Below are 24900 nucleotides of genomic sequence, written 5' to 3' on the forward strand. Positions count from 1 at the left end.
GCACGTAGCCATCCGAGGCGCAGCTCCCTAATGAAGCTGCGAAGCGAACTCACTGATGCGCGCATTTATGAGTGATTTTCCGGGGGCCGGAAAGTGCGCAGATGGGTGACCTTGTAGCCCAAGGATGTAAGTGAATAAAAGCTGGTTAGGCGAACTTAATTTTAAAGAAATCCCTGAGAAGTTACTAGTTTACTAAAAAAGTTCCCATTTCATTTTTTAAATAAGAACATTTTGTACATTTTTTTTAATTAGATCATCCAATTTTTCATAGATTCCTGAGCTCTTGTCAGGTACTAAATCCAGGTAAGTATTTTTTCTATGAAAAGCATACTCAGCCAGCTTAGAGCAGGTATCAGCAGATTACGAGATGAATAAAATCTAATTAGCATTGGCCAACAGAGCTCTTTCTCTCTCTCCCTATCGTTTTATCTCTAGTTTACGTACATTTCTCCCGCAATCCTTTTAATTATTTTTAATCCTGTCAATTGCAGCACCAAATCATCCAGCACAACCAGCGAGCGGGCGTTATCGTGAGCAGCGGAGATCTGGCCCTCCAGGGTGTCACTCGTCACCAGGCGGGGAACTACACCTGCACCGCCTCGAATGTGGAGGGCGATGGGGACTCCAATGTGGTCGAGCTGAAAGTGATGTGTGAGTATCGCGTTGAGTGGCCAGGGATATTTGCGGAATATGTTGATTTGTGGCACCTCAGCACACATGCCATTGTGCGCCTCGCATTGTTGTGTTGGCTGACCCATAAAAACGCCCTCGAACTGCTGCGTTCGGGCCATTAACGAATGCTTCGGCGGAGGCTTAAATAGAAAATCGAATTGCGGCCCAAAACCACCCACTTAAATCCTTCTTCGCTCTCGCTGGTCCTCTTTCTCCTCCTGCTGCCGCTGCTGCTGCTGTTTGGTTTCTCGAGTGGACCTTTGACACACAAAAACGAGCATTATTGAGTGTTCGAGTATGGCCAGAGATGAGGATGGATGGCAAACAGCGGAGAACTCCCGGCATTGTGCGCTCGTGCGGGCCTCTTGCAGTTTTATTGCGTATACGCCCCATTATTGTGCCCTGCTTGAATGCTCCTTTGTGTGCCGCCGAGCTGTGGACAGGGCGAAAAAGTGGATCTGCGAAAAGAGTAAAGCGTATTCACAAGCACCAATCTTTCGCTTCGAACTTTGGTGGCGCAATACTGAAAGAAAGACTTCACTACCCAACTAAGAATCGAGCATTTAAAATAAAATAAAATATTTTTTTTGTACTAATTTACTTGAAAACATTTTTACATTTTATCTTCTTTTTTTAATGTAGGTACTATTTTCTAAATTATCTAAATAGATTTACGAGTCTCAAACACTCAAAATAACTGTGTTAAAGGGTATACAAAACATTTCCCTAAGTATCTATACTCTTTAAAGTGTTTGGGCCTTCAGCTTAAGTTTGTTTTGGGGCCTCTGCTCTTAAAGGACAGGATCGCAAATCTTCTGCTCAATTTGTGCCGGATTCCTGAACTTGGCCCCGTCTAGAGTCAAACTTTGGTTAATTAGTTTGCCTTTTTCGAGCAATTTAGCAGGCCAGAGATGCTTCTATTCATTTTCGCTACCCTAACCTTTAGCCACTCCGTCTGCCGTTGTGGCCTTATGCTTTGGTTTTTCCGGTGCCATTTCCCTTTTATCTCTTCCATTTCTACTTTTTTTCTGTTCTGTTCTGAGCTGGCCGGGCTTTTGTTTTAAGCAGAGCTTCCGCTGGCCACAAAACTCAGAGTCCAACTGGCGTTTCCCTCGTCACCATCACCATCCCATCCCCCTTTTCTGACAGTGTATTCCCCCGCTCCCCAAGCTGAGCTAAAAATTTGTTTACGGCTTGGCCAGTTTGGCATGCAATATCGACAGTTGTCAAATGGCACAATAAATTCGCCACTTGCAACTTGCAACTTTCGCAACTTTCGTGGCTGTGGCAGAGACAGTGGAAAGATTTTCGCTGGCCAAGGATTAGAAAATTGAATATTCCCTGGCCTGCTCAACTCAGCTTTTCCTGGCATTTTCCCTTGCTGTTGGTGAAAGTTTTCGCTGCTCAAAGTTTTTCTTTCACTCGACTCTTCTTTTGGTAGTGCTATCAAATTATTTGAGTTCTGAAGGGAGAAATATTATTTTTTAAATTTATTTTTAGGTTTAAATTTATAATTCTGAAAATTATGTGGATTATATTGTTAAAATATTTAAAAAAGAATTTAAAAATTCAGCTCCCATTTGAGATGCATTTTATTGGCCTTTAAATTCAATTCATTTATCTTGAAGCCCCGCAAAGGTATTCAAGCTTTTCAAAATTAGCTGTTCTCTTCCGCTTTTTGTTGATCCATCCGTTTCGATGATTTTCGGCTTCTTGTTTCAGTACGCCGTTTCATTCTCAGCTTGTTTGGCTGCCTGAATGGCCAAAAATGGAGCTGGGGTGAGCACACAACAGAGTAAACTTTTCTACTTTCCTACGATTTCTGAACCGGTGAAGAGGCAGGCCAAAACAAAGAGTTTTATGCGATTATTGATTCCAGCTGCAGATGCAGATGCAAACAGCAGAATGCACTACAGCCAACTTTTCGATCTCCGCACTCACCGAATGCTTTCCCCGCCTTTTTCCTTTTTGCCTTACAGATAAGCCAATTTGCCGGCCCGATCAAAAGAAAATCTATGGAGTGGCTCGGAACGAGGCAGCCGAAATAGTGTGCGAAGTGGATGCCTTTCCGCCGCCGGAGAACTTCAAGTGGTCCTTCAACAACACGGCGGAGACCTTCGACATGCCGCAGAGCGGCTTCCGGCCCCATTCTGCCCAGGGTTCCACCCTCACCTACACGCCCGTCAAGGTAAGTTCCGAAAGTCTTGAGTCTGAGGTCCAAAGGAGTCGGGAAAGTCGCCTGGGAACCGACAAATGTCGGTAGGACCGAGGTCTGCAGCTGCGTGACCCATTCGTCACGTTAAATGCTAAACACGTCAGACATTCGATTCATTCCTGGTGGAAGCATGCGGCTCGCTGATAAATTTTTCATTTCATATTTCGCGGCGTTCGCCTTTAATGTGAAATTGTTATTGACACATTTGACATTTTGGCTGTTGGCCATACTGGGGGAAAAAATTGCCAAAAAGAATATACAAACAAAAAAGAACACTTTGGTCGAGTACTTCGACTATCAGATACCCTATACCCAGCTAAAGTGCGAGGAAGATTGAGATAAGCGACTGTTTCATTTTTTGCTCATAACTTTTTAATGGATTGTTTGATTTTTAAATTTACTCTACAATGAGTAAAAATAGAAAATTACCTTTCTTAAATAAAAACAAAGAAACAAAGAAATTTACATTAATAATTACAAATATTAAAAAAATATTATTGTGGAACATTGGTTCGCTCTTAAATTTAAAATTCATAAAGCAATATTATTCGTTCAGTGCATGGTAGTTACCATTGAACTCCACGGGGGTTGTCTGTTATTGAATAGCAAAAATTTTAATTAATAGGCGGGTCACATGGTTGTTGCCATTTATTTTGGCCTGTGTGCGTGTCATGTTGTCAGCCAGCAACAGGGAAAGTAAAGTGGAGCAAAGTCCTTCCTGATAGAGACAACAGCCAGCCATTCGGGGCAGTCGAGCGATTTTAATTAAAAATTCTATTAGCACTGCTTTCTAATTAAAAATCCAATAGCAGCAGTGCCACCGCCCCATCAACATCACCATCATCATCGTCCGCAACAACACCATCGAATGTCAAAGGTTATTGGAGGGAGGGATGGGAAAAACAAAAAAGCTAGCACAAAAGAGCAGGAAAATTATTGGAAGTAAATGCCATTGACTTTAATAGTTATCATCATTGGCCAAAATGAAGAGGATAAAGCTAAGCACCTTCCACATCTCTCTCTCGATCTCTCTCTTGGACTTGACCCGTCTCTGTCGCTCTTTGGCAACATTTCGGCATTAATAGCCCCAATGGCCAACAGCTATTGCGATTGCAGTTTTCGGCGCTCCTCCCCAGCAATTGGCCAAGCAAATTGGCCATCAATGAGCTGCACTGCCATCACCGTCCGAATCATTGGGATTTCGGGTTTTTGCATTTGATATTCCTATTCCACATGTCAGTCTCTCGACAGCAGATGGTGCTTTGGCTGATGTGTAAATTTTTACGGTCAGCCAAAACATAGTTGCATGTGAAGCTGTCTATCGAAATTGGCAGCTTTGCCATTTTATAAGGCATAAGGACTTTAAATCAAGTGGTGTAAAATGACAGTCTAGAAATAATTTATTTTGGTATTTTGTTATTAATAAAAAGAGAGCCATAGATACTGTGTTTATACGATGCCGAATTCACGCTATCATTTCACGCTTTCGGCCGATTCGTGCTTGTATAAACGCCATTTCGTGAATTCGGCAACACACGAAAGTTGACTATGATTTCAGCCTAAAAGCGTGATTTGGTGATAGGGAGATCTGGGAACTCTTCAAAAAATGATCGGCGTTGCCACATCGCTAGAAATTGAAGCCCCTTCATAGGCTATTTCTCTAGAAATGATCACCTATTTTTACCGGTCCGGCATCCCTATCAGCTGAGAGTGAATAAAAGCATGAATTCTCGGCTGTCGTATAAACAGGGGTTATTTCTAGATCGCGCTTTTAAGAAATCGTGAATCTCATCGTATAAACATAGTAATAGAGACCTGCATGAAGTAATGCGACAGCTTGCACAGCTTGAATTCTATTATTTGCTCATAACTTTTTAATGACTTGAAAAAAATTTGAAAAATTTGTTCTTTATTTCAAAAGGTATTAATAAGAACAACAATGTTGCATTTTTTTTTTTTTGTGCGCCAGACTCTACGAGTGATAATATTCTTTTGTAATTCCTAACAAGTGATTACATTTAAGTTGTATGGAGTTTTCATAAAAATCTCCGCAACATTGGAGCACTTTTTGGGATCCTGAAGACCAAGCCACCGCCTGCCAGAGATTTTTCATGGCTAGATTTTGCCCATCAGCCGGCCGCCACCTACATTTCCGCTTGGCTGTCTGACCACAAACGTGTTAAGTTTTTCGGACTGGGCTTGTGGTCGCTTGTAAGCCAACATGGCTGCCATTATGCGATGACAGTGGAGGAGCTGCAACGGGATGCTGTAAATGGCATTGGGTAGAAGGTAGAAGGGCGGAGGAGGGGTTTGCTGAAAGGAGGCACTCAACACAGTTGTTCAAGTTGCATGGCACCCAGTTGGTTTGGTTTGGTTTGGTTTAGGGTCCTTCGCTCCGTCTGGTTTTTCTAGCTGACCCAGTTTAAAATGTTGCGGCTCCTTCTGCAGTTTTCCGTGCTTTTTCGTCTCTTTTACGTATTTTTCTTTTATTTTTCGCCCCCTTCTTTTTTATTTTTTTGGTATGGAACTAATCAAACTGGCTGCGACAACCTCGGCTTACATTTCAGCGATCAAACGAACGAATTGCGAGGCAGTCAAACGGCATTCAAATGAGTTCCGCTCACAAACACTCGTCCACAGCACTGATTGGACACACACACACATGTACACTTACACCCTGCCGACACACACACACAGACATAAATCATTTAGCTCAATTGAATATGAAAAATCCCTTCCGTTCTGTTGTCATATATGCTGTTTCCGGTTTCCGCCAACCGCAGCTCAAACGTCGACGTCGTCACATTTCGGTTGGGATTTCTCTTCTTCTTTTCGGTTTTTCCCCCAATTTCTTTTCATTTTTTTTCTTCCTACCCGAGCGATTTGCTCAAAGGCAGCCAACAGCTCATTAATTTTGTTTTGTGCATGGGCATTCCTCTTTCTCCATTTCCCCACATTTTTTTCCCAATTCCATTGCTATTTTCTATGTGTGAGCAGAGCAATTTTTGCCAGGCTTTCATGTCAAGCAATTTCCGCTGCTGACATATAAATTTCTCAAATATTTCACAAAAATAAATTTCGGTCTTTCGGGCTTTCGGCTTTTTGGAGCACGGCTCTGACGCTCTGTGTGAACCCCAGTGCAAGAAACTCATTAAAATGTCACTTAAATGTTTAAATTTTTAATTAAAATGCATAAATAATAACAGCAGACTTGACTGGAAACGAAATGCACAGAATGCAATGCCTAGAAGTGGCATTTTGTCCTCTTTAGGGCCCTTAAACACACACAGATGCACACACATGGAAAAATATCAAGTATACGTTGCTAGATATCGTACATACAAATATTTTATGTATTTTGTTTTCGTTTCTACGGCTGCTACTGCTGCTACTGTTGCTGCTGCTCCTGCAACAATATTTACTCTTTTGCTGGCGCAACATTAGAACAATATAAACAAAATGAAATAATCATAATAAATAGAGGGGCATAAATTCCAAGGGCCCCAGGCAGCAGAAATTATCAAGGATTGTCGGCCCGGGCGATGACAGTTGCAAATAGAAAAAGCAGAGCGTGCTGTGCATCTCCCACATTGATTATTACTTAAAATGCTAAAATGCCAGGCAATTTCTGACTATGTGCCTTTGGTCCTGGCAGCTCCATTATTATATAGTCGTAGCTCCTGCTGCAGTCGGCCACTTTCCCTTTTGGCCCGTTGGTGTTGATGCGCAGTGTTGGCAGCTGCCAACTTGGCGCCTTTGTGAAAACACTTTTGCCGCACACACAAGCGCTGACTCAACAGAAACACACACACATAAATACCTATTTTAATTTTCATAAATTTGTCATAAATTTGCATAAGCACTGTTGCTTAAATTATGAGTCAAAGGCTACAGAATATTTGCAATTTATTTTCCGGACGGCAGGTAAAACTGTTTATTCACAAAGAAAGTTGCGGGGCTTGAAATTCGTTTTAATTTCGATTTAATCCAGTTAGTCTCAGGGAAAAGAAGCTTCTATTTATTTTAATAGTTAGTTTCAATTCTGTATTTAATTGGCAGAAGAGAGAATACTAATGTCACAATTAAAATGGTAAGGCGAAATTCAATTATTGACAATTATTTGACAACGAAAATAGAGTAAATAATTGATTTTTATTATTTATTCAATAGAGATAATGCAACTATCATATTTTGTTTTAATTTATATTTAAACAATATAGTATGACAGAGATTTAATGCAATAACAGTTACCAATTCTTTTTATAATTGGTATGAAATAAATATTTTGAATAATAATGATGAATTCATTTTATAAAAATCGAATCAATATAACTTGATTTGATATTTGTGTCTCGTGAACTCAATAAAGAGCCTAATAGCAATATCAATCGATTTTTATTAGAAAGGAAGCCATAGGCTTGACTAGATGATCAATCAGTGCTGGGGAATTTCCAACTCTTTTTCTAGATGATTGGAGTTCCCATCAAGGAAAATCCAAAAAAAAAGAACCTTCCCATTCCCCGATTTCCATAAATCTCGACTTCTCCCCAGGCTGTGAGCAAACTTTCCCTTTGGCGTGTTCCGTTTTTTCCCCCGGTTTTTCTTTTCTTGCCCTAATTAAAATGACAGCCACGCCCAGTTGCGAGTCGAAAAGATAGCGAAAGCAAAGAGAGGCGGCTAAAACGCGTGCGGACTGATAAATAAGCTGCAATTTGCGTTGACATTTCGCCGTGCACCCGAAAGTGATTTCAATTTTTAATGAGGCCGGGCCGCCTGAAGTTGATTAAGTGCGTTGATTCTGGGGCTCCCAGTCAACGGGAAATGGTGAGTGGGAAATGGGAAAGGACAAAGGTAAACACGCCCCACAAAGAAACAATGATATGGAGATATCGATTGTTGGGGACGTGAGCGAATACGAATGCGAATGCGAACGGTTCACTAGTTTGGTGGGTGTGTGTGCACTTGACCGGAGACGAAGGATTTCATTAGCACAACATTTGACAAAATGCAAACAAATAAACAAGAGGGACAAACAATGGCCAAGACCGCAGGCGGCCACTTAGCACTGGGCTACAATGGGATAGACAGGCATTAGGGCCATGTTAACATGACTTCCTTCCTCGCCCACAATTCGCACGAATATATATATGGGGATACGTATATCGATGTGATGTGATGGCCGTGGGGGGAACCACAAAATGCTTCATTTGTTTTTACTGCCAGGCATTTTTCCTTCCGCCTTTCTCCTTGGCCTTTCTGCATTGACATGACATGAAATTATATTAATGAAAAACTTATTGACAGCTGCAATCAATCAGGGGCAACTCTGACAACACACTGGCCCGTATCCATATTGATTTAATGAATTAAGTTCACATTGATGTCGAGCGCGGCTGCTTGAATTCCATTTAAATGTGTGTCCAAGAGATAAATTCAAGTAGCTGCACTGGCAGAAAATAATATTATATTTTATAAAAATGCTAGTTATACTTAAAACATTTTAAAATAAAATTGAACATTTTTTATTTCTCCCAAAATACTACCGAAAGTCTACATACATTTAAAAATAATATTTTTATGGGAGCATATACGATATCATATTTACTGTTAACCGAATAACTCGATGACTATGATATTTATAAGACCTACTTTAATGATTTTCTTTGTGTGGCGTCTATTTTTAACCCATGTTCAGCCATTGAGTATTGACGAAACGCTGTCTCCTACGCTTTTTGCAGGAAATGGACTTTGGCACCATCATGTGCTGGGCCGACAACAATGTGGGTCAGCAGAAGGAGCCCTGTGTGTTCCATTTGATAGCCGCTGGCAAACCGGAAGCGCCCACCAATTGTACGGTGGTCAATCAAACGTCCGACTCGCTGGAGGTTTATTGCATTGAAGGTGAGTTATATGACCCATAGAATACGATCCTACATATATACATATACGTCAAATTGCTAGCCAATTTGTTGCCCTTTTTCATTCGTTTCGGTCGCTCTTCCTTTTTGTTTCTATAATTGCTGATGAGCCAATCAATGGCCGAAAAAGGCATTGGTCAATGGGGGGCGGCAGTGGGCGTTGGGTGTTGCACAGGGCCAAAAAGACCGAAAAGGGGGAGTGGTCATGTCCTGAGACTTCCTTTGCAGCATGAGCACGAGTGTGCGAGCAATGTAACGTGTATATGTTGAGTTTCCTGCAACGCTTTTCAGACTCATTTAAAATACATGAGCAACTTAAGTGCACTTTGGCAGCCATCTACGAGTATGTCTATCCACTCATACTCATACAGATACCGATTCGTATTCGTATACCCGCACACATCCACAGTATCGTAAAGCAGAGCCAACTTCCTTTCGTGATGCAGACACAAATAATAAAAACGCAATGAAAGCATAAAACTAGAAAGGAAACGCATCGTAGAATGGCTAAAGAGGGCAGGCAGCGGGAGGGGTTAGAAATAATGTTGCTAAAATTTCAATTCCAGTTTAAAATTTTCAGTAATAAATAAAATAGAAGCAGCCCAGTGATGAACAGTGAGCCGAAGGAGCTGAAGGCACGGCCGAAAGTTAAGCGCAAATTTGTACATACAAAATGTTTTGGCTTGTTAGGCAACTTGCTGCCTTCCACAGTTGCCCAAGAACAAGAAGAAGCACAAGGAGAGCGGAAACTTTAAATACAAATTCAATTCGCATATTTTATGCGCAGCGCAAGAGTGGAAAACGCAAAGACAGAAAAATGCCAGCAAAGCGCAAAATAAGCAGCACAAATTGCAGTCCCCGAGTTCAAAGTTCGCAGCGATAGAGTTGCACATTAGCGCAGACAGAGAAATGTCCTCGCAAATTGCAGCAGCTCTGAGCTTATGATGCATTTATGCAGTCCTTGAGTGCCGAACCGGAGACAGAGGGAAAACTAGGGGGAAAACCGGGGGGAAACCGGAGGGAAAGGCAAGCGGATCCTGCGAAAAGGCAACGCAAATCAAAGCGTTGCATAACGAGGCGGCTGCTGCAAGAAGTGCAACAAAAAGCGCATAATAACTGCATACTTAATAGCGCTCTTTCCCGTTACTGTTTGTTACGCCCCCGCTTTCCACTTTTCTTTTCTCTTTTTTTAGTCCCCCTCCGCACCGCTTAAAGCGCTCAATGTTTTCCACCAATTGCTGGCAATCGCAATTGTTGTGCTTACTTAATGTTGTCTCAAGTGCTTGCCCACTCCGCGTATGCGTAATGTGTAATTGCATTACTACGCGCTGCAGAATGGGAAAATGCTGGGAAATTCCTTGGCAATGCCTTCATTGTTGCGATTTACGAGACTTGGCACGGAAATGCTTGAGCTTTTCCATTTTTACGTTTGAAATGCCGTCTGGGTTAACTTTTGTGGTAGTAATCATTCTATGTATTTAATCTTTAATTATAAAGTCAGTTAAAATTTTAAAGTTTCAATTTAAAATATTGCAATTTTAGTTATTAATTTGTTTTGTAATAAATGCATCTTTAGGGGTTTTAATTTTATTTAAAAGGCAATATTAATACTTATTTATCTAATTAACACTATCTAAAATCAAAAAAATATGTAAACTCGGTACTCTTAAAGTAATCTCTAAATCATTTAACTTTAAAAAAAACACCGAACTATTTACTTATCTGTCGGTTAGCAACTACACTGCGTATACTTGATGACCGAACTTTAGGTATCATTACGTATGCACTGCAGTGATGGCTTTAAGCTGCTACCACCCCATCTTCCCCTCTCTCCGTCGAAAAGCCATTGTTCGCCTTATTACCGCATCTCTCCCACTGCCACTCCCACTTCCGCTCCCTCTTCCGCCCCTGAGGCTGCTAATTTAGTGGCTCCACATTATTATCATAGTCATCAGCATCATTAAAACTTTAACGCAAGTTGTTTAAGCACAACACAAGAGCAGCGGCAGCAGCAGCATCAGGATCAGGGTAGCGCGCACAATGCGATACTTTTTATATTGCACTCTACATTAAGGCGAACGACTGCTGAAACCCCGCCCACAGCCCTTGGTCGTTTGTTTTTATAATAACTCAACTTTAGCTGCGGTCGACTTTAATAAGCCAGCACGCAACTTGGCCAACTCAACTCGACGTGGCCGTCGCCGCAGCTCAACTCGGCTCAAACTGAACCGTACCGAACCGAACAGAACTGAACTTAAACCAACTCTGCCCGACTCGAATTGAATCCAATGTTCGCCGCTGAAGACAACTCCACATCTTTAGGGGGCCAAGTTCGGTTGGCCACTGTTGCTGCTACTGTTTCTTTGCTCGGAAAACAAAAATATAACAAACTGACAGGGCAGCGGCAACGGGAACGGCAACTAACCAAACTCATCAAGCGTCGGTTTAATATAATAAAATTTCAGTTTATAACATTTTGCTTCGCTGCTGACGATGCTGCTGCACTGGGAAACAATTTAATTTAGCAGGAAAGGAAATATAAAAAACAGCAATTGCATTCTAAGAACATATCGAATTTCAAAAAATTTTTTACTTATTGAAGAAATTGTAGGATTATTAATTTAAACAAGACAGAACGCTATTTTCGAGTACCCTCTTACTTAGGAAAAGAAAGTGTGAGAGAGATGGAGATATGCAAGCTCTACAGCGACACTAGCAAAGCGACTGCTTGCACTGCTTGCATTCTAGTATTTAATCTTTTTAAAGAATAATCCGATTTACATATTTCCTTCTACATTTCGATTGGTATATATTAACCTAATCATAAGCTTTAATTATTTTAGGAATTATTTTTCTGTGTGTACTACTGCTTCTGCTTGTGTCCGCTCTTGTTTTATTATTTTTACTCCACTTGCGCAGCATCCATTGTTGCTGTAGCCAAGTAAATAAAATTAACCCATTACAATGAAGTTTTTTTTTGCTCTGACAACGGAGCTGCGGCAAATTTCATTAGCTAAACGTTTTAAAGTGCGCACAAAATGGCCGCCGACGAGGAGGAGAAGGAGGAGGGTAGAAAATAAGAATGGAATAAACCCAGCGAACCACCCACCAACCCAACCACCCTCCGAACAATGACGCTTTGAGGCAAAGGCCAAGCACATTCTCTTTACTCTATTTCCGTGCCCTTTTTCTTTGTGCCGGCGAATTCGGGTGGCTGAAAAAGTGGCCAACAACAACTAAAATTCATAGCAACATATAAAACATTTTCCACAACAATTTCCTTCCCTTCTGGCCCGGGGGCGTGTGGCCCACTGAATTAGTTGGTCGAAGGAGCCCGCCCCCCGAGAACCTTTTCACTGGCCGCTGCTGTTGCTGCCTTTATTGCAAAATATTTTAACATTTTTCGCAAGTGTTTTAAGTCGGCTTTTGTGTCTACAATGAAGTGCCATTTGAGCTGCCAAAGCTAAGCAAAGGCAGCCGCTGAAGAAGTGGCCCAACATTAGCCTCTTACTTTCTGGCCAAAACCGCCCCTCCCCTCCACCCAACACTCACCACTCAAAGGGGCGAACTCGAGTGGGTTTGGCCAGTTCTTTTGTGGTGTGATTAAATGGCATTTAAAATGTAACTTTAGATTACTGTGAATACATATTTCGACGGCGGTCGGCAAAGAGTTGAGGGCCCCTTCAATTACGAGTGAGCTCCACTCAAAGGTTTGACCTTTGGTTGAGTGCTTCTGGGAAATACTTTATGAATTAAGAGGCAGTTGAAACAGATAGGAATAGATACATGCTTAGGGAAAACGGGAAATCTAAAAATAAGTTGTTATCCCCAAAGCACTTATCAAATTGTTTTATAAAGTTTAATGGGGTTTTCTTACTAACTTCCAATACTTAAAAATAATATTCATCAAGGTACCTTAACTTTAACTGATTTTGATTGAGTTTTGCAGCTTAAAACTTTTAGCCAATCACAGAAGAACATTATGATAATGCCATTTATCTGTTGTACCTGGCATCAAAGAAATACACAAACAAAAGTCCTGGCCAAGCATTTGGAGTCATAAATAAATCCGGGCAAACCCCTAAGCAAAGTATAAATAAGACCCGCCGTCGATTGGCAACTACTTAATATTAATAAGCTCAAAGTCCCGTCCCCTTGCGAATCCCAGCCAATATGCTAAGTAAGCCCCAGTTCGTGACAAGTTATGCAATCGCTGTCTCCCTCTATTTCCGCAGGATTCGATGGCGGGATGCGGCAGTGGTTCCTTATGGAAATCTTCGATCAGCACAGCGGTCAGCTGCAGGCCAACATCAGTGCCAAGTTTGCGGCCCTGAGCGTTACGGGATTGGATGCCGGGCGCTTGTTTAGGATCTATGTGTATGCCGTTAATGGACGCGGACGCAGCGATGCCATAGCCCTTGATGGATACACATTAAAGGCGGCCGAGAAGCAGACTGGTAAGTGACGATATACCACCCTTAAAAACAATGAATTTTTAAAGTATTTAACATTATGAGAAAACTGGTAAAATAATCTGCAAAGTTCTTAAAAAAATATCTGTAAATTAAATATTTTAGAATATTTAATATAGAACTTGAAAATTAGTTAAGTTTATTTTTATAAAGACTATATATCTATAGGTAAATAAAGTTGCCTTCTTTTTCTTCCAGTGACTTTGATGTTTTATGCATTTTTTATGCTAATATCAAGACTTATACTCTCTTTTGCACAAAACGAAATAACTTTGCGTTCGGCTAAGCCTCTGTATCAGTTTCCCGCCAAAGATTGTTCCGGGTTTTATGATTATTATGCCACCTCGCAATTTAATTACGCTAAACTGCTCAATGAATTGTAAATTTCGCGACACAAAACTTTCGCCTGCAGTTTGGGGACAGTAAACGCAAATTTTTATGCAGCCCCCACAAAGTAGCGCAAAAAATCTGAAATGATTAGCATTAATGAATTGGGACTGGCAGAAGGCGGAAGGAGAGTTCTTTATTGAGGGTAAGGGGTCTAAACGAAAAAGGAAATTGTAATGCTAATTAGCCAAAGGAAGAGCTGACTAGAATTTTATTTTCATTTTTGTACATTTCCCTTTTTGAGGGCGGAAAGGAGGAAAGGAAGTCGAAAAGCGGAAAGCGGGAAGAGCAACTCGGAGGGGCAGTCACATTTTGTGTAAACAACTTGAGCCGACATTTCAATTTTTCATAAAGTCAGTCGGAGCAATGGCAACGGGGAAAAGTGCAAAGCAAACAGCAAACAGAAGGAAAGCCAGCCAGAGATGGAAATCAGAAAAGAAAATTGTCTTGGCTAGGTCAAAGAGTGGATGCTCTGAGCAAAGGTTAAGCTTGATTATGATCAGCATTTGCAGAGGATTCATTGAGTCAAAGGAATGGTTTTTAGTCTCCATTGCTGGGACAGGAAGTTAGAATTGAATGGGGGTATGAAACAAAAGTACGCAATGATTTTTAAAGATTTAAAGAATTTATTAAAATTAAATAGAAAATGTACTAAATAAAGGGAAATAAAGAAAAAAATCAAATTAAATTGAAAATATTTAACAAAATATAAAATAGCAAAAAAAAAAAAAAAAGAAAGTACATAATTTTTACTATTTGTTTTTTATTATTTATTTAATTTAAATAAAATAAAATTTTATTTATTTTACTTACAATTTCCACCCAATTTACCTTTGCAGTCGCCTTGACCTCGTACAAGGGCAGCGCCCAGAGTCCGGATAACTTTGAGCTGACACCGATCCTCTCGATTGGCATCTTCGTGGGCATTCTGGTGGCCATCGTGTGCATCGGAATCGGCACCATTGCCGCACTGAAGCTGCGCTCGCACAAGCACCAGCAGCAACAGAAATTCGTACATCCGAATGCGAAATTCTCACGTCCGGGCAATTTGCAAATTAAGGACAAAATCTCATTGCCATTGAGTCACTCCGAGGAGATGTACGACGAGAAGAATCCCGATGTTGTCCCCTACAATGAGGGTAAGTTCCCCGTAACTCTGTAACCCCATCCCTCTGGTTTTCTGGTTTCTGGCTCCGGTCCCCTCAAGATAAATGGCGTCTGCCCGGGCTTCTGTTCTGCTCACAATTTATGGACGCTGGCTTGAGGCCTCCCCTTATGCAAATGCATTTGACAGGCCGTTCGGCTCATGCAGGCAAAACAAACAGGACCTGAAGAGCTGGCTGCATTTTTGTGCCAGTGCTGAAATATTTAAATGACAGCTAATTGCTGTCAGGTCCTCGCCGGTTAGCTTGTTTGCTCGTGTGTCTGCAGTCGAGGGCCTTAAAGACCCCTTTAAACAGAAAAACAGGGGTGGAGTTTCGCCAAAGCAGCTAAAGCAGCAGCAATTTCACTCACTGCACGTGCTCGCTTGATTAATGGCAATCAAGAAATCAAGCGGCAGCCAAAAGCAGAAGGAGACCAGCACAGCACAACAATTTAATCAATTTTCCAAACGTAAAGCAATTTCATGGCCAAAAAAAAGTAGAGTAAAGTAAAGGAAGCTGCTGTTGCGAAAGCCAAGGCGGTGGGAAAATTGGGCAGGAAGAAAACTTGCTGCCGAAAATCACCAAAAGATTTGAGGGCGTCGGCCGGGCCAGAAACTTTTGCCTTGCTCTCTGGCTACTTAACAACAAAACAGAAACGACGACGACGCAAACGACGATGGCCAGCTCAAACTTTTCGAACTAACTAAGCGTTCTCCATTCTGTTTCGTTTCGTTTGGTTTCGTTTCCCCCCCATCTGAAAATTTCCATCCAGTTGATGGCGAATATAAACAAAAATCAGCAACACAAACGCCATCGGGACATCTTTCGACGACCAGCGAGGTGGAAATCAGCTGCAAGCCGGGCTCAACATCCGGCACCGGAATCCTCCCGGCCAACTCGGCGGACAGTGGCACCTATCAGAGCAGCAAGGTGAGTCGGCAGCCGCCAGTCGGCCCAAAACTTTTGGCCACCGAAAAGTTTTAATTACAGTCGAACTACTCTATGACGAACAGCACTCCCCCGAGTGCCAACAACATTGCCATGACAAATGCTTTGATTTGATGTCGCAAATTTCTTGCGAAAATCTTAATGCTCTTGAAAACAATTTGGGCCAGATTAGAAAATAAACTTGTGATTATAGCCCTGCCGGAGAACAGTTTGCAAAGAATCCGTTCTGCTTCACCCTGGGGAAGGTATCTCCCTTAAGGAGCTATCTTGCCTGTGTTCACCTGTTCTTTCTTGGAAGGCCAAATTGGTTGTTTTTAAATTTAATTGAAATTTGTGTGGCTTGTAATTACCTTGACAAATGCCTTGATTTTGTGTAGCTCATTTCTAAGAACTCCCGGAAAACCCTAATGCCTTTGAAAACAATTTGATTAAATCAGGAGAAATGTAAAGAAGGAAGCATTTTCTACAGTATTTTCCTAATTGATGAATAGTACTTTTTATTATTATTAATTTTATAAAATAAAGTTTATTTGAATAAATAAAGTTCATTTTAATAAATGAAGTTTAAATAAAGTTTGCGACAACTTAGAGTTTAATTATAAATTGAAATAATAAATATTTAGATTTTTTAAAGGAAATGGGAATAGACATTAAAAATAGGATATCAAAGAGTGACGAAAAGAATTCCCTTTTGGGGTTTCGACTGTACACTTCAATCCAGCTGTGTGCCTTTAAAATTCCTGGCAGACCTCTGATGACAGTTATTAACTACCTCACTCATTTTCCCCCCCGCAGGACGATGAGCTGCACTACGCGGAGCTGTCGCTGAACAACATGCCGTCCGGCAGCAGTGGCGCCTCCAAGAAGGGGCAGCCGGGGGTGGTGCAGCAGGTGGTGCAGCAGCAGCAGCAGGGTCAGGTGCAACACCCCCACCCCCTGATGGGTGGCACCCTGCCGCACGGGTCCAGTATGCGGAAGCTGCTGCCCACGATTCCGGCGACGGCGACCCTGCAGCGCCACAAGCCAAATGCGGGCGGAATGCAGCATCCGCACCAGCACGCTCCGCCGCCCACGTACGACTACGATTACTTTGAGGAACCGACGATATATGCGCAAATCGATGCGTACAAGACGATGCAGGTGGACACGGCCGGGCAGGCAGGTGCAGCTGGTTCGGGCTTGAGGGAGGGCATCTCCTCGCCCGGTTCGCACGGCACACCCTCCACCGTCTCGCCCGGCACCGTGCAGATGTACACCCTGCCCCAGCATCCTGGCGGCTACCACACTCTGCCGCACAATCATCACGCACAGCAGCAGCTGGCGGGCGGTCCGCAGAACTCCGCTTCGATGATGCAAATGATGCAGCAGCAGCAGCAGCAGTTGCACCACCATCCTGCGTCCAACATGCCGCCCTCCTACCAGCAACACCAGCAAAATCAGCAGCAGCAGCATCATCATCAGCAGCAGCAGCAAATGGCCCATGGCCAAATGCTGGTCTCGAGCAACAGCAGTGGATTGGCCTCCACCACGGCGGCAGTGGCCAGTCCCAGTAGTTCATTATCGGGACTTTCGGGCGTGGGCAAGTCCTATTCGCGCGAAATCGTCACCGTTCGCACCCCGCTCATGTATTCGCAGCAGGAGAGTTGCGTCTAAGGTCTCCCAGGCACCCGTGGATTTATCCAATCCGAACCGCCCAAGTACCCAGTTCCCAGTCCCAGATCCCAAATTAACTAACGATTAACTAGTCATGTAAGTCTTGAGCTCTTCGTGGTTGGTGTCTAGGCTAAGTGTTGCCAAAACGAATTGAATTGAATTAAATTGCAGCATTGAGGAGAATTGAAGCGAATGGAATGGTATGGTATCGTTTGTGTGCTCGTCGAGGAACTGAATATTTTTTAGAAGCAAACCCTAACGCAAGGCTGCCATATTATCCCTTAAATCTTCTGAACATCATTCAAATTTTTTAATACACATCTATTGTCAACCATCTACTTCCAATTGTTTGAACTCTTTAATTATTTTATTGTTTTTATATAGGCCCAAGTTTTAATATTCGACTATAAAATATCTGAAAATATTTGGCAACTGTGTTTGTAATTTAAACTGTTTATTTTTTACAAAAATGAGACTATTATTTACACGTAACCGTAAAGCATCATAAATATTTGAACAATAAATTCAGCAATCCAGTAATAATATTAATAAATCAAAATCGATTACTGAGCATAGGCAGAGAAGAAGAATACATTATTTATAGCAGTGCCGTGCCCACTTAAAGAGACAAATTTTTAACGCAGCCAGAGAAATTTAGTTTTTTAGGTCTACAAGAAAATGATGCAGCAGAAGAAGAATGTTCCTTCCTTACAGTAAGCACTCAGATGGACAAACAGTCTATGCAATATTTTTTCAACAGATTAATCCACACAAGCGAGAGGTATGAATTGATTTTCCAAGGAGACTTTGTAAATGTTTGTAAATGTCAGCTGGCACTTAAAGGGCTGCAGTTCTTAGCAATTAGGCTCAAAGATCGCATACATCTAGCATATAATTAGTAAGTATATCCTTGATATAATAGACTTAAAGCTCACACTCACTCAACCAAAGATAGGCGAGCAACGCGAAGGCGCAACTTCTTGGCAATTATATTGAAAATAAATTACATTATTCGAATCTATGGTAAACAGTATAAATAAAACGAACACTCACACCTTAAAAACACGCAAATTAGCTGCAATTAGCCTAGCATAAATGAATACTAAGTATTAATGTGTAAATAGCAAAATCGTAAATCAAATTTATTTTACAAAACCCAAAAGCAAATCAAACAAAAGCGATGCAAACTAATGAATGTAAATTAGTTGCGCACTCTTTACGAGAAACTCCAAAAGACTATAAATAACAAAAAAAAAAAAAGAAAACACAACAAGGACCTATCGTTGGTATGTAAACTTTGAAAACAAAAAATAACAAAAACCAGATAAAGAAAAATAAAGGGGAAATTTGTTGTTTGTAAATTGCATTTATATATCAAATTGTATTTTTTCTCTTTAATGTATAAATCAATGTTTGAACTGTGTAAAGGTATAAAAAATAACGAAATAAATGCACCTTGTAAATTATTGTTACATTTTAATATTTGTGTTTAATGAATGGAGAAGTGAATACACAAAAGCTATACTTCTCTAAACAACAAGTTGAGCTGTAATTGTAATAGACAGAATAATGGCCCAGCATGGCAAAGGCAATTTCCATTTCAAGCTAGTTAAGACAAAAAGAACAAAAACCAAAAAATAAACAAAAACTAAAAAAAGAAACAAGTGATTTCTCTTACATCAATTAGAATGATATACAAACAAACGTACATATTTAGGTCGGTCATCATCTATGCGTATATTTCTGCATGTAAGTGTTCCAACCAATATGAATCTAAAAACTAAGTGTAGCTAATTTAACATCTAAACGAAGCCATAAAAAATAATTGTAAAATATACTAATGATTTAGTCTAAAGCAAGGCATATACTCTACAAATGAATTATGAATGTATGTAACTATTAAGCACTCGAAACGATATTGAAAATACCCCTCCCCTATCCCAATGAATACAAGGAATACAATAATAACTTGAGACACAAGAAACAAACTGAACAGCAAACAACTGAATGAACTCAACCAAATAAATCCATACAAAATTTCAATGAAAAGCTGAGTATTTTTACTTTGAGAGCGGGCTTACAGATTTTTCAGATTTCAGATTACCGATTTCAGATGTCTGCCTTGGTGGCATTATTCCTTCTCAGTCAGCGATGAGAGCTCAAAAGAAGTCTCGGCCCATTAGCGACAAGGCTTTCACTGCAGCAATGTTGCAACGATTTTAATGCACACACAAATGCAGTGAGAGAAAAAAGGATTTCTATTATATTTCAGGTATGTTGTCCTTTGCACCCAAAAAAAAACTTGATATCAACGATGATTGATTAATATGACTTAATATTACTGAGTTAATATGCTGGACCCTCAATTCGATATGCTCGAAATGTAAGCAACATGTCAGTTCGAATGCGTATGCAATACTAGAAATATACCATGCGCATATCGATTTGACCCCGACGTGTTTTAGTTTTGCGTGTAGGTATTATTGTTAGCTAGCTGACATACCAAGGTTTATTATCATTTCACTGGCTTTAAATATGACCTAATATTTTCCTCTGTGTACAATAAGAAACATACACTCACACTAGCGGACATAAATTGACAATGCAATGTTGTTGGCGTCTTCTTGCAGCGGAGGCCCCAAGGCCAAAAGCAAGGCAAGTAGCCTTTTCAAATTGTGCACTCAAATGGACACAGGCGAGGACAAGCGACGACATGGCGTATGAGTTATTTGGGCATGTGTATGTGAGCGGGACACAAACATCTCTTCCATTTGGCTTTCCTCATTTTCCTTGGTCGTGGGCTCGTTTTTTCTTTCTTTTTTGGCAAACGTTTGCATGTGCAGCGAAGCGTAGATCTAAGAGAAATAAGACGACAGCAGGAGACATCACATGGATTTGTGGCCTGGCAATGGCAATGGTCATGTTTGACAAGCTAACCGGGATGCTCGTGTCTTTGCTCTCTGGTTATTTTCTCGGTCTTTCAAAGTATTTGCGTTACTTTGTTTCGCTTGGTCCAAAATTAAAAAGCACACACACACAATGGCTCCCAAAATGGAGAGAACGGGAGACAGAAATTGTGATTGCTGGACGGACAGAAAATGAAGCTGTAGTCCAAAAATAACGACTTCGTTCAGAGTTACACTTGAATTTATTTGTATTTTTAGTTCTTAAAGGCTTAAATATATTTTCTTAGTATTTATTTGCATTTTATAGACTTCTAACCAATTTGATTTTCTGATAAAAGAAATACAAGAAATATTTTATTGACATGATGCATTATTCCAAATTTGTTTTTATTTGCAAAGTGTAGAATGAGACAAAGTTCGGGTCCCGGACTGCCTCATATGTCACTTTGTAGTCCGACAGCCCTGGGAGACTCCTTTCGGAGTAATTTATGTGACGCCCTTTATCGGGCAGAAAATGTCGTTGGCTCTTTGCTTTGGTGACAGATTTGGCAAAATTAAAAACTGTAAAGTCTACGCTCAATTAAACATATTTGCCAGGCGGTGTGAAACATCTGATTGTTGGCCAAACGGAAGAGCTTTAAGATAGAGTTTGGCGAAGAAAGAAAATACTTGAATTGAGAGGCCGCATTTATTCTATAAAATGCAGCATTTTTTTGCCACATATACCCATGCATATTTATAGGCACCATCGATCCATGCTGAACGGGATATGAAAGGGACCTCAATCAGGCTCCCTCGATGGCTGGATGGCTGGTTGGTTGGCTGGCACTTGAACAACCCTTCAGTTGGTTCCTCTTCGCTTTTGTACCCACCATCCATTGTTATCTGCTGGCCATTTGTTATGCGCAGACCAAGCACCAAACACCGTTCCGTTCGATGGCAACCAGGTCAGTTTATCCTGGCCAAGGGAGCCTGGTGGGTTGGAGAGTGGGGGGAGATTTGTTGGACACCCATTCATCAGAATCGGGGCGCATAATGCAGGCGTATTTATAACATTTGACAGAGCATCCACAAAGCAAAACGAAACGAAGTGCAGCCAGGCAATCCGTAATCGCACTCACAGGCCCGCACTCTCGAGCACTATTTATAATTATTGCACTCGGGGATTACGGCCTCCTCCATCCTCGGCACATGTGAGCTGCATTCGAGCAATGCGAGTGCAAGCAAAACAATCTCATTACCATTACTTTTAAGATGCTCGAAACTTTCAATCAATTTCCCTAACAATATCCGCCGGGGCACTCGGCAGAGCTTGGGGACCTCGAGCCAGTCTCAAGCACTCGCTTCTTGGCCATTGTTGCTGCCTCCTTATACCCAGCACTTGGTGGAAGTAGAGGTTATTTGTTGGGTTTTTGGACTGATGAATAAATATTAAAATTGTTTTAGCGATCACAATTTGTCTTAGAAACTATACCATCGACACTTATGGTATCTATATACCATGATAAATAATTGTATTATTCTCATTAACAGCCTTTCACTTTCAATGGCCATTTTTTAATGAGTTTAATAAAATGACAATTTGAATATATTGATAATAAATAATGATTATAAAGAATTTTTATTTTGATTGATATAATGAGCACATTTTAAGTCAGAAAATATTGGCAAGATAAGATTAAAATGAAAAGAATTAATTTATTTGTCCTGAATTTTTATTCGAATTATTCTTCTTAACAGCCTTTCACGTTCGATGGCTATTTTTTAACGAGTTGAGATTTTAATAAAATGATAATTTAAAATATTGGCAAAGTAAGATGAAAATCGCAAAAAATCCTTTATTTTTCCTGGCTTTTCAATGGTATCTGGTTAAGGTTAAAAAAGTTTATACACCATTAAAATATTATAAATCATTTATATCTTAATAAATATATTATGAATATATATTAAGATATTTAAAAAAAATCGAACAAAAATCATAATGTTTTTCCGCCATTTTTAATGGGTATCTGCCAGTGGTATACCTCCCAAAGTTTTGCCACTTTTCTTGCTCCTCCTGCCGTGCTGATGGCGCTGTGCGATGGCAGCGACGCCCAAGTTGACAGCATTGTTTTGCGCCATGACGCAGCTGATGCTCCAGGAATTGCTTGCTTTGAAGTAAACAAGCAATTTTGCAAAAGAAAGCAACGGAGCACCCTTTCCTGCCCCAGACGTACTCGTATGCATAACTCGGGGCCTGCTCAGCCTCTTTGCTGTCAGCTGTCAATGCACTCGACGCGTCTGCTCCCCGAACCGAACCCATTTCCCAGCCCCATTTCCCATCACCATTTCTGGGGCCCCCTGCTTTTCCTGCATTTTTTATGCTGCATTGCACTTTGACTTGGCGGGGCTTTGTTTGCTCGTTCGATACTCGTAGACTGCCTTATCGCGGGCGAGTATTATTCTTTGCCCGCCCCCCGGCGACGTCGACAACGTTGTCATCAACATAATCATCAGTGGTAAAGTTTTGGCATCCACCCCTCGATATTAAAATGTCTTTGAAGCCAGCGCGTTGTTCCTTGTTTTTAGCTATGGCATAATTAACAAATGCTTCACATGCAGATGGAACTCGAAACGAAGTACAGTACCGAGATCTTGCAGTTCGCATGACAAATGTTGGCCAATAAATTACAGTTACGCCTGCAATAAATATTCAAATGGCTCGGTCCGAGCCGAAAAGGAATGCCAGACAACCCCAAAAATGGTCACAGCAGCACAACTGCTAACTAATGATCTATTAGCCCCGGACTTGTGTCCTCCCTTGCTGGCTTCTGCAGCTCTATCCGTATCTGTATCTGTATTTGTATCTGTATCTGTAGCCGAGTTTCTCATATCCGGTGCTCGTCTTATTAGTTCACAAAAGCGACCACGTTTGACTTTTATTACACTCAGTGTGTCAGTCGTTGCAAAAGTAGTTTTCTGACACAGAAAACATTTATCTTGCTTTGCCCGGTTTTCGGGTTTCCACCGGATGTTGGCCAACTTACAAATGAGCTGGGTATTCAATTTGTCTAAACTGATGCAAATATGATTGAACCCATTTGTTAGCGCCAAAATGGAAAAAGGGAATCTCCGAGCGGATGGCAGTCAATTTTTGGAGGGTCCACAAAAAGAGCTTAGCTTATTATTTCTTAAAGGAATTTATGGAATATTTGTATCAATATTTTGGTAAAATGTAATATTAAATCCCTTCTGCATAGCTTACATCCCGATTTGAAGTGAAATCCCACGAAAGCTTTATGGACTCTGGCGCTAGCAACTTTCAAGTGAATCAATTGTGTTTCTCTCATCATCAAAATCTTTCAAACAGCAATTGCTTTGGCTGCAGAAAGAGTTTGCCACCACCTCAGTCAAACTTGGCGAAACCCGAAAACTTTAACTGCCATCTGGATGCCATTTATCGCTGTGGCATTGCCGATGCCGGAAAAAGTGTCTAATGCGCGTTTTGGCGACACTTTTCATATGGACAGAGCCAGGACTAGAAGCAGAAGGACACTGGGAAGCTGCGAGAGAGAGACAGAGATCGCGCAGGACGAAATAAAACTGCAAATCCAACTAAAAACTCAGCGGCAGTCGTTCGAAGCTGAAACAAAAGTTTTGCGAGCACAAAACATTTTATTGCACTCTTAAGAAGCTGCACTACACATTTCGTATACGCCATGCAGTACGGCTAAGAGAGCCCGTAACTCCCCGGGCCCAAGTAAAATATGAAATATATTTCAACTTTTGCACACACCGAAATATGTGCGGCATTATGGTGGCAGAGCTGTGGGGTTGGTAGATGGTGGTGCAGCTGCAAATATGCGGCCAAGTCGCTGCCTGGAACAAGCCTTAAGCATCTGGGGCATGCTACAAACGAGAGGAAAGAATGCCGAGCGCCGAGCAACAAAAAAAAGAGAAGGAAATTCGGGGCAAACTCAACCTCGCAACTGGGAAAATATGCCATGACACAAATACGCGCTGCATGACCCAACGAGGTGGAAAAGTTTGCCTTGGCAGGAATGGAATGGAATCCAAAATCCAAGTCCGAGCTCAGGTGAAAACTATGTGCGCCTGCCGGTGGGAGGGGGGTTGCGATTGCATTTCAAGGCCATTCCGGCCAAATGGAAAATTATTTGCTCCCTGTCATTATTTTCCCTCAGCTCAGCTTGGCTTAGTCTAAGTGCATTCCGTGCCGATGTCAGAAAATCTATTCAAGGTCCAACGGATTGCTATTATTTATTTAGCTCAACACACTTTCTGTATTTTATTTCGTTTATTGCTACTCTCTAAAGCCCGAGGATTTCACAGATTAGTTACATCTTATAGGATACACTTTAAATGTTTTCCATGCAGTCAAGGAGAGCAAATAATTTGTGTCTTTAAACACGTTAAGATTTAAATATTTAATTTTGCGAGAGGTTGTTATTTACAGAACATATTTAATTATTATTTTGCAACCCATTTATTAGTGGGATTAAATGAACTTATAGAACAGCAACTAGCTTAACGGCTTTTTAAGGAATCCTTAAACTCTTAAAAACCTTTGCATTTTAAGACAGCAGT

General features: G+C 41.1%; 1 protein-coding gene across 2 annotated transcripts in view; it reads left to right on the top strand.

Moving 5' to 3' along the window:
• The window catches only part of side-VI (sidestep VI), a 102890-nt gene extending 85423 nt beyond the window's left edge, over window positions 1-17467 (top strand). For both annotated transcript variants that reach the window (XM_044394047.2, XM_017137191.3), the window contains exons 11-17: window positions 492-651; window positions 2652-2860; window positions 8626-8788; window positions 13041-13262; window positions 14504-14803; window positions 15582-15739; window positions 16553-17467. In XM_044394047.2, the coding sequence (XP_044249982.1) occupies window positions 492-651; window positions 2652-2860; window positions 8626-8788; window positions 13041-13262; window positions 14504-14803; window positions 15582-15739; window positions 16553-17410 (2070 nt within the window). In that variant the 3' untranslated portion in view covers window positions 17411-17467. The remainder of the gene's footprint in view (window positions 1-491; window positions 652-2651; window positions 2861-8625; window positions 8789-13040; window positions 13263-14503; window positions 14804-15581; window positions 15740-16552) is intronic.
• The last annotated feature ends 7433 nt before the right edge of the window (window positions 17468-24900 follow it).

This window comes from Drosophila takahashii, chromosome 3R, assembly GCF_030179915.1.
Source record: "Drosophila takahashii strain IR98-3 E-12201 chromosome 3R, DtakHiC1v2, whole genome shotgun sequence".
NCBI lineage: Eukaryota > Metazoa > Arthropoda > Insecta > Diptera > Drosophilidae > Drosophila > Drosophila takahashii.